This window comes from Scyliorhinus torazame, chromosome 10 (genome assembly GCF_047496885.1).
Source record: "Scyliorhinus torazame isolate Kashiwa2021f chromosome 10, sScyTor2.1, whole genome shotgun sequence".
NCBI classification, from domain to species: Eukaryota; Metazoa; Chordata; class Chondrichthyes; order Carcharhiniformes; family Scyliorhinidae; genus Scyliorhinus; species Scyliorhinus torazame.
The window spans coordinates 33,192,978-33,211,011 of NC_092716.1; the positions used below are offsets into that span (position 1 = coordinate 33,192,978).

An 18,034-nucleotide genomic window follows, 5' to 3' on the forward strand; every position below is an offset into this window, starting at 1 on the left:
TATCCCGTTCGTACGAGAGCACCTTTCAACGTCTGTAGATGTCTGTTACGCTCCTCCTCGTCTGAGCAGATGCTGTGTATACGGAGAGCTTGTCCATAGGGGATGGCTTCTTTAATGTGTTTAGGGTGGAAGCTGGGGAAGTGGAGCATCGTGAAGTTATCCGTGGGTTTGCGGTAAAGCGAAGTGCTGAAGTGACCGTCCTTGATGGAGACGAGTGTGTCCAAGAATGTAACTGATTTTGGAGAGTAGTCCATGGTGAGTCTGATGGTTGGATGGAACTTATTGATGTCATCGTGTAGTCGTTTCAGTGATTCTTCGCCATGGGTCCAAAGGGAAAAAATGTCATCGATGTATCTGGTGTATAACGTCGGTTGAAAGTCCTGTGCAGTGAGTAGGTCTTGTTCAAACTTGTTCATGAAGATGTTGGCGTATTGGGGTGCGAATTTGGTCCCCATGGCTGTTCCGTGCGTCTGGATGAAGAACTTGTTGTCGAAGGTGAAGACGTTGTGTTCCAGAATGAAGCGGATGAGTTGCAGAATTGCGTCTGGAGATTGGCAGTTGCATCTGGAGATTGCATCTGGAGATAGGCACCCTAAACACATTAAAGAAGCCATCCCCTATGGACAAGCTCTCCGTATACACAGGATCTGCTCAGACGAGGAGGAGCGTAAAAGACATCTACAGACGTTGAAAGATGCCCTCGTACGAACGGGATATGGCGCCCGACTCATCGATCGACAGTTCCAGCGCGCCACAGCAAAAAAACGCACTGACCTGCTCAGAAGACAAACATGGGACACAACCGACAGAATACCCTTCGTCGTCCAGTACTTTCCCAGAGCGGAGAAACTACGACATCTTCTTCACAGCCTTCAACACGTCATCGATGAAGATGAACATCTTGCCAAGGTCATCCCCACACCCTCACTACTTGCCTTCAAACAACTGCGCAACCTCAAACAAACCATTGTTTACAGCAAACAACCCAGCCTTCAGAACAGTGACCACGACACCACACAGCCCTGCCATGGCAATCTCTGCAAGACGTGCCCGATCATCGACATGGATACCACCATTACACGTGAGAACACCACCCACCAGGTACGCGGTACATACTCGTGCAGCTCGGCCAACGTTGTCTACCTCATACGCTGCAGGAAAGGATGTCCCGAAGCGTGGTACATTGGCGAGACCATGCAGACGCTGCGACAATGAATGAACGGACATCGCGCGACAATCACCAGGCAGGAATGTTCCCTTCCAGTCGGGGAACACTTCAGCAGTCAAGGGCATTCAGCCTCTGATCTCCGGGTAAACGTTCTCCAAGGCGGCCTTCAGGACGCGCAACAACGCAGAATTGCCGAGCAGAAGCTTATAGCCAAGTTCCGCACACATGAGTGCGGCCTCAATCGGGACCTGGGATTCATGTCGCATTACATTCATCCCCCACCATCTGGCCTGCGAAATCCTACCAACTGTCCTGGCTTGACACAATTCACACCTCTTTAACCTGGGGTTACCCCATCTCTGGATCTGTAAAGATTTAATCACCTGCTCATGCTCGTATTCCAAGCATTGTCTGGCATCTTTGAATCTGTCTATATATATGTTTCTGGAACATACCTCTTCATTCACCTGAGGAAGGAGCAGCGCTCCGAAAGCTAGTGACATCGAAACAAACCTGTTGGACTTTAACCTGGTGTTGTAAGACTTCGTATTGTGCTCACCCCAGTCCAACGCCGGTATCTCCACATCATTTAGATATATACACACTGTTCCAAGTAGGGCTGCATCTGGATTCTCCAAAAATGGGGCTATGTCCCCATAGAACATAGAACATTACAGCGCAGTACAGGCCCTTCAGCCCTCGATGTTGCACCGACCTGTGAAACCACTCTAAAGCCCATCTACACTATTCCCTTATCGTCCATATGTCTATCCAATGACCAGTTGAATGCCCTTAGTGTTGGCGAGTCCACTATTGTTGCAGGCAGGGTATTCCACACCCTTACTACTCTCTGAGTAAAGAACCTACCTCTGACATCTGTCTTATATCTATCTCCCCTCAACTTAAAGCTATGTCCCCTCATGCTAGACATCACCATCCGAGGAAAAAGGCTCTCACTGTCCACCCTATCCAATCCTCTGATCATCTTGTATGCCTCAATTAAGTCACCTCTTAACCTTCTTCTCTCTGACGAAAACAGCCTCAAGTCCCTCAGCCTTTCCTCATAAGATCTTCCCTCCATACCAGGCAACATTCTGGTAAATCTCCTCTGCACCCTTTCCAATGCTTCCACACCTTCCTATAACGCGGTGACCAGAATTGCACGCAATACTCCAAATGCGGCCGCACCAGAGTTTTGTACAGCTGTAACATGACCTCATGGCTCCGAAATAAAAGCTAACACACCGTACGCCTTCTTAACAACGCCAGCGTTTCATTCTTGACTTTTCTTGGAAAAGTCGAGAGTGATTCTCCTACCTGCAGGGGGCTAGTAGGGCCCCGGGGTGCTACACACAGCTCTGGCTCCAGAAACGGTCCCCGCACGTCCGGTCGGGAGTCCGCGCATGCGCACTGCGGCGGCCTGCAGTGGCCACCCCGTGCGACATGGCGGACTCGGACCACGGAGCGACCTCGAAAAGGTAGGCCCCCCCCCCCCCCCGAGATGGTGCGCGCCCGCAGATCTGAGGCGCCCGATCGTTGCCCCGGCCTTTCTTGAGGCCCCCCCCCCGGTGCTCGATCCACCCGTCCGCAGCCTCCGCCCAATGTTTCTGACAGGCAAAACATGGTTAGAACCATGCCGTCGGGAACTCGACCAGTTTTGCCCGGAGAATCGCTGGGGGGCCTCTGTCAATGGCCTTCCAGCCACCCAGTGTAATCTGCGCGCGAGCGATTCTCCGGGGAGCGGCGCCGGCCACGATACCCGCGTAAAAGTGGATTCCCCACCAATGCTCAAACACGATTTCAGGGAGGGGCTGCGGAGAATCCAGTTTCTGATTTCTGGCGACGATTTCTGGAAACAAAGAAGGGTCAAACAAAACAACATCAGTAGTGAGGAAATTACTGGAATAAGTTTGAAAGGTGTAAACCGATTAGGGAGAATCAGGAGGTATCAAGATGATTTTGTGAAAGATAGTTGCGCCTGATGAACATAATAGAATAATTGAGTCCACTGCTGCCTCACGGCGCCGAGGTCCCAGGTTCGATCCCAGCTCTGGGTCACTGTACGTGTGGGGTTTGCACATTCTCCCCGTGTTTGCGTGGATGTCGCCTCCACAACCCAAAGATGTGCAGGGTAGGTGGATTGGCCACAATAAACTGCCCCTTAATTGGGAAAAATGAATTGGGTACTCAAATTTATAAAACAAAATTGAGTCACTACAGTGAACTGAGAAGGATCAATGGATGTTGTATAAATATATTTTCAAAATGCATCAGATAAGGTTCCACACAAGATATCTAGTCAAAATTGACACCCATGAAATTGGAAGCAACCTGTAGCATGGATAAGAAACTGGTTAGGAGCATATATAAAATTGCGTACAATGCTAAGTTAAAGGTAAAATGTGAAGGAGAGAGCAGAAAGTCACAAATAGACATCAGTAGATTTAAGCAAGCAGGCAGATAGTTGGCAGATGTATTTCAATGTTGAGTGTGGAGATAAGAAAGAATAGGAGATGGGAGTATAGTCTAAATTGAGAAGCACTACACAGAATAAAAACAAAGTTATTTCGGGATTCGGGTATATTCCTATTACAAGACTGCTCCCAGGTACAAAGAACAATCAAAAGAGCTTAATAGGGATTGGGACATAAAAACAAGGACATGTTTGTAGCGTTATTGGAAGTATTAATCAGACCTTTTTTGGTAGATTTGTGTTGAGCTTTCACTGCCCCACCTTAGGAATGATATATAGTTTTTGGAGAAAGTCCAGTGACAGTTCATCAGAATGATACCCGAGACGAAGGGATTAAGTTATGATGAGAGACAGAGTAAAACTGGTCTCCGTGGTGGTGAGGTGAACGATCCTCGTGATTTGGAATTCGCAGGGTAGTTAGGGAATTTTTCTTCACATTACTCAGGAAACCTAGAACTAAATGGACACTGTCATAATATACACCAGTATTTCATGGTGCAGACACACACTGATGGACACACAGTGGGATTAATCAACATACACAACACAACACCACAGCCAATCACCAGTGAGAGCACACGCACTATAAAGATAGGGGACATCAGAGTTCCCGCTCATTCGAGTAGCAGCTAGCTAGGAGCACAGAGCTCACAGCCTGCAACACAGACATTCACCATGTGCTGAGTGCATCATCTGGTTAGGACAAGGCAAAGGTCTTTCGTTAAAGCTGGTATCATATTTACCCACTGTTCAAGTATGTTTAAATAGTTAACCTTTTAATAAAATAGTGTTGCACTACTTCAAGTGTTGGTGACCTGTATGTGATCCAGAACACCCAACACATAAGACACAATCCCAGAATTTCAGTAAACTGGTTCGAGCATATTTAGACAAACTGCTGTGAGTATGTGGAACACAAGACCACAAATGCAAAATTAATTGAGGTGTTCAAAAAGCTGAGGAAAGGGCAACACGGTGGCACAGTGGGTTAGCACTGCGGCCTCAAGGCGCCAAGGTCCCAGGTCGATCCCGGCTCTGGGTCACTGCCCGTGTGGAGTTTGCACTTTCTCCCCATGTTTGCGTGGGTTTCGCCCCCACAACCCAAAAATGTGCAAGCTAGATGGATTGGCCACGTTAAATTGCCCCTTAATTGGAAAAAATGAATTGGGTACTCTAATTTTTTTTAAAAGGTGAGGAATACTTGTTAGTTATCATTCTGGTGAATGTCCATCAGACCTTCTCCAACAGTATTAATTGCGATGTAGACCTTCAACAGCATTAATTGCTATGAAGACAGGGAATTGGGATCAAATAATAAAACTGCTGTGGTTAAGAAAAGGCAAAGCAAGCTCAGTGCCGAATAGCCTACTACTGTTCCTGAAGCATAATACTCTGTAGAGTTCCAATAATAAATCTTAAGAGTGGAACTTGAGCAATGTGAGGACAATTAAAATGCTTCCTATAGTTCTGAGGATTCATTGAAAATATATATATTTAATTTAGGACATGAATAACACCAAATATACCCCTCCCAAAACAATTTCCTGCAAACCATGTATATGACAAAGCTCCTACATTATATGGAAATTTGCAAAATATCTTGTGTTATATTGTTACAGCCTATGACCAACAGTTTTCCAGGAACTGCTTAAAGCATGTTCCTGTTCAGAGCATGCCAACAGGACTTACCTGGGCAAGCCACATCATGTTTGATTCTTCTTTGATGCTAATGAATTTCTAAGGGCTACTTATCAATCTCATCTGCCCGCACTCTTTGGCTAAAAAGGTTTGCATTCAATTACATGACTGTGACTTGCAATCAGTTTTGCAATAATTGCTATTATGAAAAGTAATGGAAAGGCACTGACACATAATATGATGGTTACTTTGTTCAAGACAGATTAATAAAAGGGCAGCACAGTGGCGCAGTGGTAGTACGGCAGCTTCACGGTGCTGAGGTCCCAGGTTCGATCCCGGCTCTGGTTCACTGTCCATGTGGAGTTTGCACATTTTCCCCGTGTTTGCGTGGGTTTTGTCCCCACAACCCAAATATGTACAGGGTAGGTGGATTGGCCACACTAAATTACCCTTAATTGTAAAAATGAATTGAGTACTCTAAATTTATTTTTAAAAAGACAGATTAATGATGGTCTACAAACGGCACGGGAGGTTGCAGATCTGTCAACATTATTGATCAGTTCCATTTAGGTGAATTTGAACTCAGTCTCACGTATGTCTACTAACTAGGTCAGCTAGTAGTCATCCCTGTGTATTTTCCACATCTTTATAATAGCCTTTTTTTGGCTCAAATTTAGCATGTATGCTAAATGACTGGACTAATACTATTAAAGGAACACCATTCTTGTGAAGACAAATTGTGGGCAGCACAATTGCTTCACAGCTCCAGGGTCCCAGGTTCGATTCTGGCTTGGGTCACTGTCTGTGCGGAGTCTGCGCATCCTCCCCGTGTGTGCGTGGGTTTCCTCCGGGTGCTCCGGTTTCCTCCCACAGTCCAAAGATGTGCAGGTTAGGTGGATTGGCCATGATAAATTGCCCTCAAGTGTCCAAAATTTCCCTTAGTGTTGGGTGGGGTTACTGGGTTATGGGGATAGGGTGGAGGTGTGGACCTTGGGTAGGGTGCTCTTTCCAAGAGCCGATGCAGACTCGATGGGCCGAATGGCCTCCTTCTGCACTGTAAATTCTATGAAATGTTTGGCAACTCTTCTGAGAGGCAGAAGTCTCTTCTGGCATTGTCTCTTCTGAGAGGCAGAAGACTCTTCTGGCATTGTCATCATGATGGCCAAATAGGCATGCCATATTCATCATGTTTCAATTAATTTTCTGTCATGGTGTAGGTTTGCAAATAAATTAATGTTTCCCAATAATTTTGATGACAGAAGCCTTTCTTAATGGGGGCTTCAGTGAAGGCTCTGGTGGGTATTAGTTCACAGTACATAAATACTATCACAATTGGTGCTAATTAGTGTAAGTGGAGGGGGAACTAGTTGAAAATAGGGAAATTTTTAAAGGAAACATCTAGTTTATGTCAAAGTTCAAATGCAATTTATGCAAATATAGTCCATTCATCTGCATATGCGAAGGGATAGCACTGGCAATTCTACCACGAGCTCGGGTGACTTTAGATTGTTGTAAAAATGCAACTGCTCATTAATGTCCTTTAAAGGAAGGGAAGCTGCTGTGCATATTCAGCCTAGCCTACATCTGATTCCAGTCAAACATTACACGGTAAATTCTTAACGCCCTCTGACGTGGCTTAGTAAAGCACTCATTTGTAAAAACAATTGCGACTCAATGAAGGCCCACCAGCGCTTTTGAGAATCGTCTAAGAATTGGCAATGGATGCAGTAAATGTGGCCCACACCCCAAAAACAAGAACTTATATTTATATAGCACCATTAATTTGGTGGATTCATTTTTTCCAATTAAGGGGCAATTTAGCGTGGCCAATCCACCTACCCTGCACATCTTTGGGTTGTGGGGACGAAACCCACGCAAACACAGGGAGAATGTGCAAACTCCACATGGACAGTGACCCAGAGCCGGGATCGAACCTGGGACCACAGCACCGTGAGGAAGCCGTGCTACCTAACCAATGAGCCATCGTGCTGCCCTCTTATTTTTATTCATTCATGGGATGTGCGTGCCACTGGCTGAGCCACACTTTATCGGCCACCCATTATTGCCCTTGGACGGAGCAGCTTTCTAGGACCATTTCAGGCGGCATTTAAGACTCAACCACATTGATGTAGTTCTGAGTCACAGGGAAGGATGGCAAATTTCCTTCCTGAAAGGACATTAGTGAACCAGATGGGTTTTTACGACAATTGAGAATGGTTTCATGGTCACCACAATGGTGGTGCACCCCAATCAATGACTCACAACATTGAAATCTGCCCCTGACAATATTCAGTGGAAGGCTCAGATAACTCCATTTAGCACTGCAGAAGCTTCCACCTGGCTTGGTGATTACAGCACATGGCTTAAAAAAGAAAAGGAATACTTACGCCGCTGTGCGGGAATCATGCGTTTGAGCTGGGATGGAGGGGAGGGTTGGATAGTGTATAAAGGAGATGGAAGGAAATGGGGCTGGTCAAGGTGAGGGATTTGTATTTGGAGGAAGGGTGTGCCAATCTGGAGGAGCTAAGGGAGAGGGTAGGGATGCCAAGGGGAAGCGAGTTCAGGTATCTTCAGCTTAGGGACTTTGTGCGAAAGGTCTAGAGGGAATTCCCTAGGTTGCCGAGATACACCCTGCTGGGAGCAACTGCTGCTTCCAGATGTGGAAGGGGAGGGAAGAATTGGGGATATATACAAGTGGCTGGGGGAGCAGGGAGGTGAGGGGGTGGTGAAGATCAAGGAGATCAATTGGACAGGAGATCAATTGGGGAGTATGGAGTGAGGCACTGCGAAGAGTAAACAGGACCTCATCTTGTGCACGGATGAACCTGTTACAGTTTAAGGTGGTGCATAGGATGCATATGACTCAGGTGAAAATAAGTGGAATCTTTCAGGGGGGGTAGCAGATGAGTGTGAGAGGTGTGGGCGCGGGCAGCGAATCACACGCACATGTTTTGGAGTTGCGAAAAATTGAGAAGATTCTGGACGGGTGTGTTCGCGGTCTTAGCCAGGGTAGTGGAGGAGGAGGTGGACATGGACCGTTTGGGTGGCGATATTTGGGGTTTCAGAGAAGCCGGAGCTCATGGCGAGGAAGGCCCATGTCGTGGGCTTCGCCTCTCTGATTCACGGTGGAGAATTCTGCTGGAGTGGCGGTCGGCATCGCCTCCGGGAGTAGCGGCTCGGTTGGGTGACCTGTACGACTTCCTGCGGTTGGAGAAGATAAAGTATGAGTTAAGGGGCTCAGCAGGGGGGTTTAAGAAAAGGTGGGGGGTGTTTGTGATTGTGTTTGTCGAGCTGTTCGTCGCGGGGGGGGGGGGGGGGGGGGGGGGGGGGGGGGGTGGGGGGGTGATGGGGGGAAAAATCAGAACAAACTGTATAGTTGATTGTTGGGATGTATGTTTCCCGGGGTGTTTATTTGCTGCAACCTGTTTTGATACAAGTTTGTAATAAAATACATTTTTTTTAAAAAAAGGAATAGAATTCACAAAGACAGGCAATGGAATACGTGTGAATTCAAGGGAACAATTCAAGCTTTTATACTTTTTTCGCTGTTCAAACTGAATACACTTGATTCTTTTAAAATTATCAGTCTTGTTTTATTTTAACTGTAATCACAGTATGTCCCCAGAGAACACAAATAGTTCAGACAGTTTAGCTAATTATCAAAACAACCTCACCAGAACAAAATACAATGGATGAAATTCCATAGAGAAGTATTTGAAAAGAATGGTGGGACGAAAGGCATTCTCCTAGTTAAACAAATCATCGTTTACCACAGTCAGCCAGCGTTAAATCCAATCTGATTACTCCTCAAGAAAAAAAAGCACATATTGAACTATTAAAAACTACAGTGCAGTTCAGAGGTCACGTCATTCTGGTGGTGGCTGTAGGCATTCTGGCGTGGTTAAGCTCACTGCTAGTTTAAGTTACATAAGCCAGGCTACAGAACGTCAACTCATCAAATAGCTCTAAGCGATTCAAATACACATCCGGGTTGTGTTGAAAGTGATTCAGTGTTTTAGGACTTCCAGTCTGTGCTAATATAAAATGTGGCAGCAAAAGTACTTGACATGAAATTGCGAAATGACAAATTTAAAATTAATAGAAGCCAAGGCAATGTTTAATCAAGGTGCTGCATTCAGCTCTGAGGAATTTGAATGAATATTATTGTTACCAGTTCCAATGTGCAATGACCGATCCAAAACAAAGCAGTCCCTGTTTCTTAAAACCATGAACTTGTCTACTGTAACCCTACAATGGTTACAGATTTCCGTGAACATGCATCTAGTGCTCTGCAGCTCCAGCTCTTAGTATCAATTTTGTCATTTTTTTTGATTAATAAAATGTACTATATGAAATCTAACAAAAACAGGTCATAAACTATTTTGATTACACATTCTGTTAATTTCTATGTATTTAGCCACCCAATGAGAAACTATGCATAAGGTAGTTGTTTTTAATAGTTATCCTTTCAATTGTAAACTGGCCTTTATTTTAGAATAGTGATTATTGTGTATTTATTTCTCCTTTCCTGAGGATGTTTACTCAGGAACAAGGGTATTCTCCCGCTTCAACTAGATGTCAGTTCTTCATGAGTGGACCAAAAGAGTGATCACCAACAGATCATTTCACCATGAAGTGGGATTGCATTCAAATCTAATGCTGCCTTCACCAGACATTCACAGTCACAGACACACAAACTTCCAGCAAGAGTGGTTGAACACTAAGGGGATCAGGGGTTATGGGGAGAAGGCAAGAGAATGGGAATGAGAAAAATATCAGCCATGATTGAATGGCGGAGCAGACTCGATGGGCCAAGTGGCCTAATTCTGCTCCAATGTCTTATGGTCTTATGGTCTAATCAGATACTCTGGCTGGTTACTCTTTCTTTTCTCAATTCAGGAATATTAAGACTAATATAAGGCTAACTTCACCATCTAAAATTGAGTGACAACGCACTGGCTGGGAATCATACTCAGATCCTTCTGGTCTGCACAGTTTCAGTTCTGCTCATCTAAAACAATTGTGACTCATGTTGTTGCAATTACCGGTCAAAAATAGAACAAAGGATTTTTGGATATTAAACTACATCTTTGCGCAATACTTTTTAAACAATTTAATTTAGTGGATGTACAATCTACTCTTTTTAAAAATGTGAGGCAAATGTTACATGTGTCTCTTGCAACTTGCAAAACAGATTGCCAAAGTCAGGCATCCGTATGGGATCAACATCAATTCATTGGAAAATTGCTCTGATGTACTGATTTTTCTTTCCTTCAATCACTTTTTTACAATTAAATAGTGACCTAAATGTCAAGTACTGGAACTGGGTGGTACATTAAGTTAGCACATAATGCTTTAACTTCCAGGGAATGCGTCTTAATCCTGCCTGGGATTACGGTTTGAAAGTATTTTCAGGCTATAATATGTGAAATTAGCTTGGATAATCGTAAACCAATTCCCAGTGGTCACGGAGCTACAGCTGTAGCACAGAATTACCCCTTAATTTCACATAAACAATCTCCCCTCAGGAGAAGCAAAGGAGCTAAGGTGCAATATTTCTTCAAAAAGAATGCTTTACCCAACTGTTTAAAACTGAAATGACAAATTATTTCTTATCCAGTGCTACCATGTCTTGTTGCGGTGTCATAAATGCAAATCTTGAATTAACAGTTCTGAAATGTTCACATCTATAAAAGCTGTAACTCATGTTTTTGGCTTAATCACAATTTTCTTTGAAGAGAAAATTCTCTTCAATCAGAAACCTGTAACTATTGTTTATGTTGTACTGTACAAATTTGCAACTGATCTTCCTTCTGTACCTATATAACGTGGGTACATAATTACCACAAGAACATTATTTTTTAAATGACATTCTACATTTAGATATTAGTTGGTAAAAGAGAGGCACTCAGGATACATTTAAATCACAATGTAAGCTAAGTATCTCCTGTGCTAGTGACACAAATATTGTGTTTGGAAAAGTCACTCCCCCCAACACCCCGCCCCATCCACACACAGCATGTTTGTTTATACACAATGACTGGAATTAAAGATTTAATTTAGAGTTAAAATCATCATAGTCATATTAGTCACCAATTTTGAACTGAGGCTACAAAGTGACACCCATTGTAAAGAGAGCCTAAAAGGTTTATCTACACCATTAAGGGTGATCTAGAGACATGCAACATTTCTAATTCATAGATGTGTTGTACACAGAATACAACATTAGCTGGCCAGGAGGTAATTTCACAGAATTATAGAAAATAGCACAGAAGCAGTCCAACAGGTGCAAAGCAACCTCCTCCCCCCCCCCCTTCTTTTAACCCCACAGTACTTCCTTCTATTCCTTTCTTCCTCATGTTTATCTAGTTTCCCCCCTTAACTGTACTTTTCACAGGCAGGATGGTGGCGCAGTGGGTTAGCCCTGTTGCCTCACGGCACCGAAGTCCTAGGTTCGATCCCGGCTCTGGGTCACTGTCCGTGTGGAGTTTGCACATTCTCCCCGTGTTTGTGTGGGTTTCGCCCCCCCACGAACCCAAAGATGTGCAAGGTAGGTGGATTGAACATGCTAAAATTGCCCCTTAATTGGAAAAAAATGAATTGGGTACCCTAAATTTATATATATTTTTTAAAAACTGTACTTTTTCACTTCAACTACTCCTTGTGGGTTGCTTGTTGCCCATTATAACAACTCCGCCGGTAAAGACATTTCTCCTGAATTTCCCTATTGGATTTTAGGGACTATATTAAATTTATGGCATCTCCCCTCGCCTCTCCCAAATGTCGAAATATCTTCTCAACTCTTCCCTATCAAACTGTGTCATAATCTTAAAGGTTTCCAACAGATAACGCATTAGCCTTCTCTTGCTAGAGAAAATAATCCCGAGCCTGTTCAATCGCTTGTGATAAGTGTAACCTTGCAGTTCTGGTATCATTCTTGTGATTTTTTTTTCTTTGCACCTTCATAAGTACCTCTATATCTGTTGATAAGATGGAGGTCAGAACTCTGCACAGTACTCTGAAGTGTGGTTTAACCAAGGTTCTGTACAAATTAGCATAGATTCTCTCTTTTCAATTCTATCCCTCTCGAAATCAACCGTGGTGCTTGGTTTGCTTTTTAAATGGTCTTGTTACTAATGTGGCTACTTTCTAGTGCTCTGTGTCTGTAGTTCCAGATTTCTCTGCTCCTCTACCCCATTTAGGACTGGTATTTTCTAAAGTTGCTTTATTCTTCTAGCACAATGTGCCACGCTTTAAAACTAGTGGAGCCTTAAAACAACAGTGTAAACTTTCCCTAGAATAAACCAAAGAATGTTTGGTGTATGAAGTACAACCATGCTATAAATCATGATTATTGCTATTGCCGAGAGAAATCAATAACTCAGTCAATCAATTCTTTCCACTCACGAGTCACCTTGAAATAATAGTCAGCAAACAGGTTTTGTTTCCATTATCACCTCAGAGTCCCTGACATATTTTGTTTGCTTAGACTTTAATAACCTCAATCAAGATAAAAATTGGCAGCACAATATTTCATATTTCTTTGTCAAAATCTATGCAACAGCCAGAGGGTACCAACAAAAGGTTTCAGCAGGCCAAAGCACTTAGAGGTTTCACTTCACCTTTTAAAAGGAATATTTCATTCTAAATCAGCTTTTGGTAAGTCTGAGAAAAGAGTTCAAACACACATTGATGCATACGATAAAGAGGCATTCATTATGTGAAGTAACAGGAGAGGCACGGGGGGCAGGTTGGAGCACTGCTGCAAGCAACGCATATTCCATTACAGCCTCAACTGATTCAGGAAAAGCAGGAGGGACAAATGTACAGAAAATTGAAACAGTAAATTCTGGTGTTTCCACGAAACAGAGCACATCTTTTTATTTCACAGTAAATGAATTCAATATGTTTTATCGTTCACCAAGGCCGGACACGAAGATGAGATTCTATCCAGACTGCCAAATTCTAAGTGCCTTTGAGTTGATCTGATTTTTCCAGATCCCGATGGATAACAATAATGAAAGGTTTTTCCTATAGAAATGTAGTGGGTAACTATGTTTCTCAAACAACGTGGTTTACCAAGTGACCAGCAGGTTTTCTGAAATTTCCATACATTGTCATATAATTTGAAGCTGTTTAAACAGAATTAATTTTCATCCCTGTTTAAATACATTTCACGGTCCTGTTAATGACGATTGGAACATTCGTTTCTGCCATTTCCAGTTCTGCACTAATGAAAACTGGGGCGAGTTTGAAACAGTTTAGGTGGGATAAAATATCACTGTCTTTTCAAATCCAATTATCAACCAAGCCATTCTTCTTGAGAGTCCAAGCATGTACTTGAATATGTGCCATGCGCTCAGGGAAAGTTTGGCCGACTCTTAGTCCCTTGCATCACTTTGGAGTTATTACCACCACTTGTTGGAAAAAAGTTTGCTCCGCAACAATTTTGTGTGAATCCCAGCAGATCACCAAGTTAAAATAAAATAAACCCACAACTTAGAAAAAGTATATAATACATCACATCAGTTGAGGCACCATCAAGATGAGGTTTCCGTAAACAACCCACCGGTTCCAATTTTTAACAGGCCTCAGTGTAAACATCACGACACAATGGGCATTCCCTGTTAAAGACTGGAGGTCCAGTAAGGTCAGTACTTGGGAGCTGGGAATGTTTAAGTGGGAGCTGCACGAGGTGATCAGCAAAGCAAACGGGAATGGACGTGACAATTATTGGGATGCATAAAATTCTCAAATACTGCCCTCTTCGCCAAGTATCCTAATCGGCTCATTTTTGTTTTGCTGCTGACTGTCCGTTTCAACCCATGTAATAATCATTTGTTAAAATATCCATTAGCCAATTTTTAAAAAAGTAAGCACACGCAGCGCGTTTAGGAACATTTAGAAACGCAGCACACATTCCTAAATCTGATCAGCCAATCCCGCAAAAGATTACAATTCAGAACATGTAGCATTTGAAATCTGAGGTTTAGCCTTTCAACGAGAGCATATGGTGGCAGTTACTGATTTGATACCAAATTTCAGATTTACAGCTCTTTTAGTGGCTAGCACTGCTGTCTCACAGCACCAGGGATTCGGGTTCAATTCCAACCATGGGTGAATGTGTGGAGTTTGCACGTTCGCCCCGTGTCTGCGTGGGTCTCCTCCGGGTGCTCCTGTTTCCTCCCACTGTCTAAAGATGTGCAGGTTCGGTGGATTGGCCGTGATGCCCCTTAGTGTCCAAAGATGTGCAGGTTAAATGGGCATGGGGGGGGGGGGGTCCCAGGCAGGATGTTCTGTCCGAGGGTCGGTGTGGACCCGATGGGCCTCCTGCACAGTGGGGATTCTATGGATTTATCTGATCACGTTGCAACAAGAGACTGCTACAACGTAAATGTAATCCTATCACAGCAATAACGTCTGGCGTAGGGTTTCAACTGTATAACTCTGGCTTTTATTTAATTAACAGTTGAAACGTTCGATCCCTGAGCACTTGTCGATATTTGATCATCTTCGAGCTTTCCTCTCCGCTTTTAAAAATAAAATCAGTGAATTTCTAGCAGTATAAATGGTTGCCGGCGATTTCGGAAACGACGTAATTCTTGCCGGATTAATGTCGATTGTTTTGTTTCGCGATGAACCACAATCGGGGGGGGGGGGTGAAGAGAGCGAGAGAGAGAGACCCTTTCAGTTGACTTTTACCATTTAACAAAGAATGTAAGGTCCGCTTAACGTGGAAATGTTTCCCGAATAATCGCGGCGAATTTGGTCTGGAGGGGAATGTGATGGAAACGGCGGGGTGGTGAGCGGAATGAGCTGGAGACATGTTCAATGTTACACTACAACCACTTCCTATTCGTACCCTCCGTGCGGCCTTTCGGCCCGTTCAGTCAAAAAGAGAAAGAAAAGAATGATTATTGAATGCAAAGTGTCGGTCGGTCAGGGCAATATCTGGAGCCCGGGCAACGCGGCTGGTGTAGTGCAGGGACTGAATGGTGGAACATTAGCCACTGGGATACACTGTCCGCTTCCCAAAGCATCTCACCCAGAATCTCCCTCCTTCCCTCCCCGTCTCTAACTTCCCTCAGGAGGGGTTGCTTTGGACACTGAAACTTCAGCCGGCTGATCAGTTTCCCTCTTAGCGCGTCCGCTGGAAACTAAAAGGTAGCGAGAGAATGGATACATTCGGAAACTAACAAATGTATCTAATCCCGCGGGTTTATTCATTTTATTCCCAAGTGCCTGCTGATATTATGAATTCTGGTTTACACCTTCCTGACCAGTTGAAGCAAATAACGAAATATATGTAGCGAAAGGAAGGCGCCTCCAGGACAATGGGATTAATGCTTGTCCCATCAGTCCGCTGAAATGACCAGGATCCGCGGTCAAACACAGCATTAAAACAGGGTGACTGCGGTCAGTGAAATCCACCCCCCCCCCCCAATCCATCAAAATGTTTAACGAAATAAAAATAAGCAAACATTTCAGTTATAAAAGCCGCAGAATCTAGTGCTGTGCCCAATAGAATGGAGCAGTCGGTTTCAGCAAGATAGCTTCCACCAATACCTCCCCACCCCCACCAAAAAAAACACCAAAATGTGCCACAAAAACATTAGTCATTTCTTTCCCAGGCTGGATGAAGAAAGCCCGGATGTGTGTCTATTCGAAATCACACCAACATTTTATTTGTCATCATCCAACACCAAACCTGGTTTACATATATTTTTTTAAAACTCAGCCAAGGACAAACATTCTCCTTCACCCTCTTCCCCAGCAAACAGCAAGTGCTCTTTCAGCACACCGAATTAGCAATTCGTGGTCCATCGCCCACAGCAAGAATCGCCTCCTGCCTTCTTGCTTTTCAACGTTGGGTAACTATCTTGGAGTCAACTCACAAATCTCAGCAAATGTGTCAAAGGGGGGGGGGGGGGAGGGGGGTACATTTAATTCGATACTGTAACAATGATTGCAGTTTGCCAGTCCATGATCTGACTGTATTAGACCATTTCTGAATGCCCAGCTCAAATCTATTTACTTTCCTCGCTGGGGATTTTTGTTTTGGGGGTGGGGGTGCAGATTTTAATCACGTGCAATCGGTGTCATTTTAATGATCAATTCTATGCAACAGTAGCAGGCTATATACTGCACTGCAACGGCCATAGCAATGCTCAAATCCAGGTGCTGCTCCCTTTTGTATTCTAATGAAGTGTTAGAAACACATTTGGAACTTGAGCCCAGATCTGAAAGAGGAAAATATCTTTACAAGAATCGCTTCGTTTTTTGGAAACGGGAACACAATAATCGAGATTAAAACATGTGAACGAACCAAGGTCACGGATAACCAATGAAAACTCGTTTTGTTGCAAATTTTGTCATCACTTATTTCCTGTGCATATTTGTACAGCGTTGATTTTTTTTAAAAATCAATTTACTGTTGCGGGTGATCTACTTAACTAAGAATGGCAATTCAGTTGGAATGCAGTTGGAACACAGTGGCTTTCAATACATGCTAGCTCTGTCTTGTCAGCAGCCCTTCATCATGAAGGGAGGAGGATGTCCACACTTACCGTGGCAGAAGCCAGGCTGTTGTCAGCCAGCGTCAGGTGGTGAGGCTCCCATCTCCGCAAGAATTTGGAGGTGAGGATCTTGCTGAGAAATGTCCTGGGGTGCTTGATCACGCACACCTGTATATCCCCTTCTTGCAGCAGTTTGTATCTCATGCCATTAGTACAGTAGTTCGCCCGCCTGCAAGGTGCTGCACCCAGTTTGTTGAGATCGGAAGCCGAGGATTCGGGCAGGAGGCAGGACCTCTCCTCGGAGCCCTGCGTGTGATCGCCGCCGCCACTGCTGTTCAAATCCATAGCAGGCACCCCCGAGCACTCCCAACCCGGGAGGGGAGGACGAAGAGAGAGAGAGAAAGAAACGGCCGTTCCCTGCAGCCAACAAAACAGATCCCCTTTTCCGTAGCTTCCTCCTTCTCCTTTGGTCCTAGATCCGGGCTGTAGGATAGAAAGCCATGGTTTCCAAAATAGAGAGGGAGGGGGGAAGAAAACCTTAAACCAAAAAAAAACGAGGGCGATATTCTCTCCCCCCCTAAAAAAAAGGCGAAACGTCACGATTCCTGTGCTGAATTGACTGAGGATAATGTTGGTACAAGCCAGGCAGTGAACATTGCAGAAACTCTTTCCCAGCTGGTTGGTTTCTACTTGATCATGTGGCTGTTCGCTGACGTCAATGGATTTGGTGAAACTGACCGGAGCGGATATACTGCGTGGTTTTAAAGGGATGGGTTCAGAGGCGAGAAATACCCTCCATTTTAAGAACCCGCTTGACACTTTTTTATGTGTGTTTGTGTGTAGGACAGTGTATCAAAAAGGAAGGAGGGGAGGGGGGAGTTAATAAAACCCCACCCAGCTGGGCTTAGTTCATGCATGTGGCACCGACACAAAGCAGCAGATCTCCACCCAGGATATCGAGGAAGGATGATTCCTTTGTGAAAGGTTTCAGCCACAACATGCAGATTCCCCCACCATTTTAGTCCTTTTGTGTGCGTGTGTGGGTGGGTTAATCCTTGTGTGGCAATGATCCACAGCACCAGCGGCTGCAGGTCACAGTACTGTAGGGTGGTTTTGGCTCACTGGCGATTATTCCCCCCACGCAGACCAGACACATGGCAAGCACAGCCTGTGTATCTTTTTTAAAATAATCACATCATTTTTTTTTGTGTGCGTTACGCTTCGGACGGTGACACTGCG

General features: G+C 44.3%; 1 protein-coding gene across 2 annotated transcripts in view; it reads right to left on the reverse strand.

Moving 5' to 3' along the window:
* Positions 1–17,760, reverse strand: part of cmip (c-Maf inducing protein) — a 281,360-nt gene extending 263,600 nt beyond the window's left edge. The window contains exon 1 of one of the 2 annotated variants that reach the window (XM_072517927.1): positions 16,847–17,760. In XM_072517927.1, the coding sequence (XP_072374028.1) occupies positions 16,847–17,140 (294 nt within the window). In that variant the 5' untranslated portion in view covers positions 17,141–17,760. The remainder of the gene's footprint in view (positions 1–16,846) is intronic. The other variant, XM_072517928.1, reaches the window with a different exon arrangement.
* Positions 17,761–18,034: the final 274 nt, after the last annotated feature.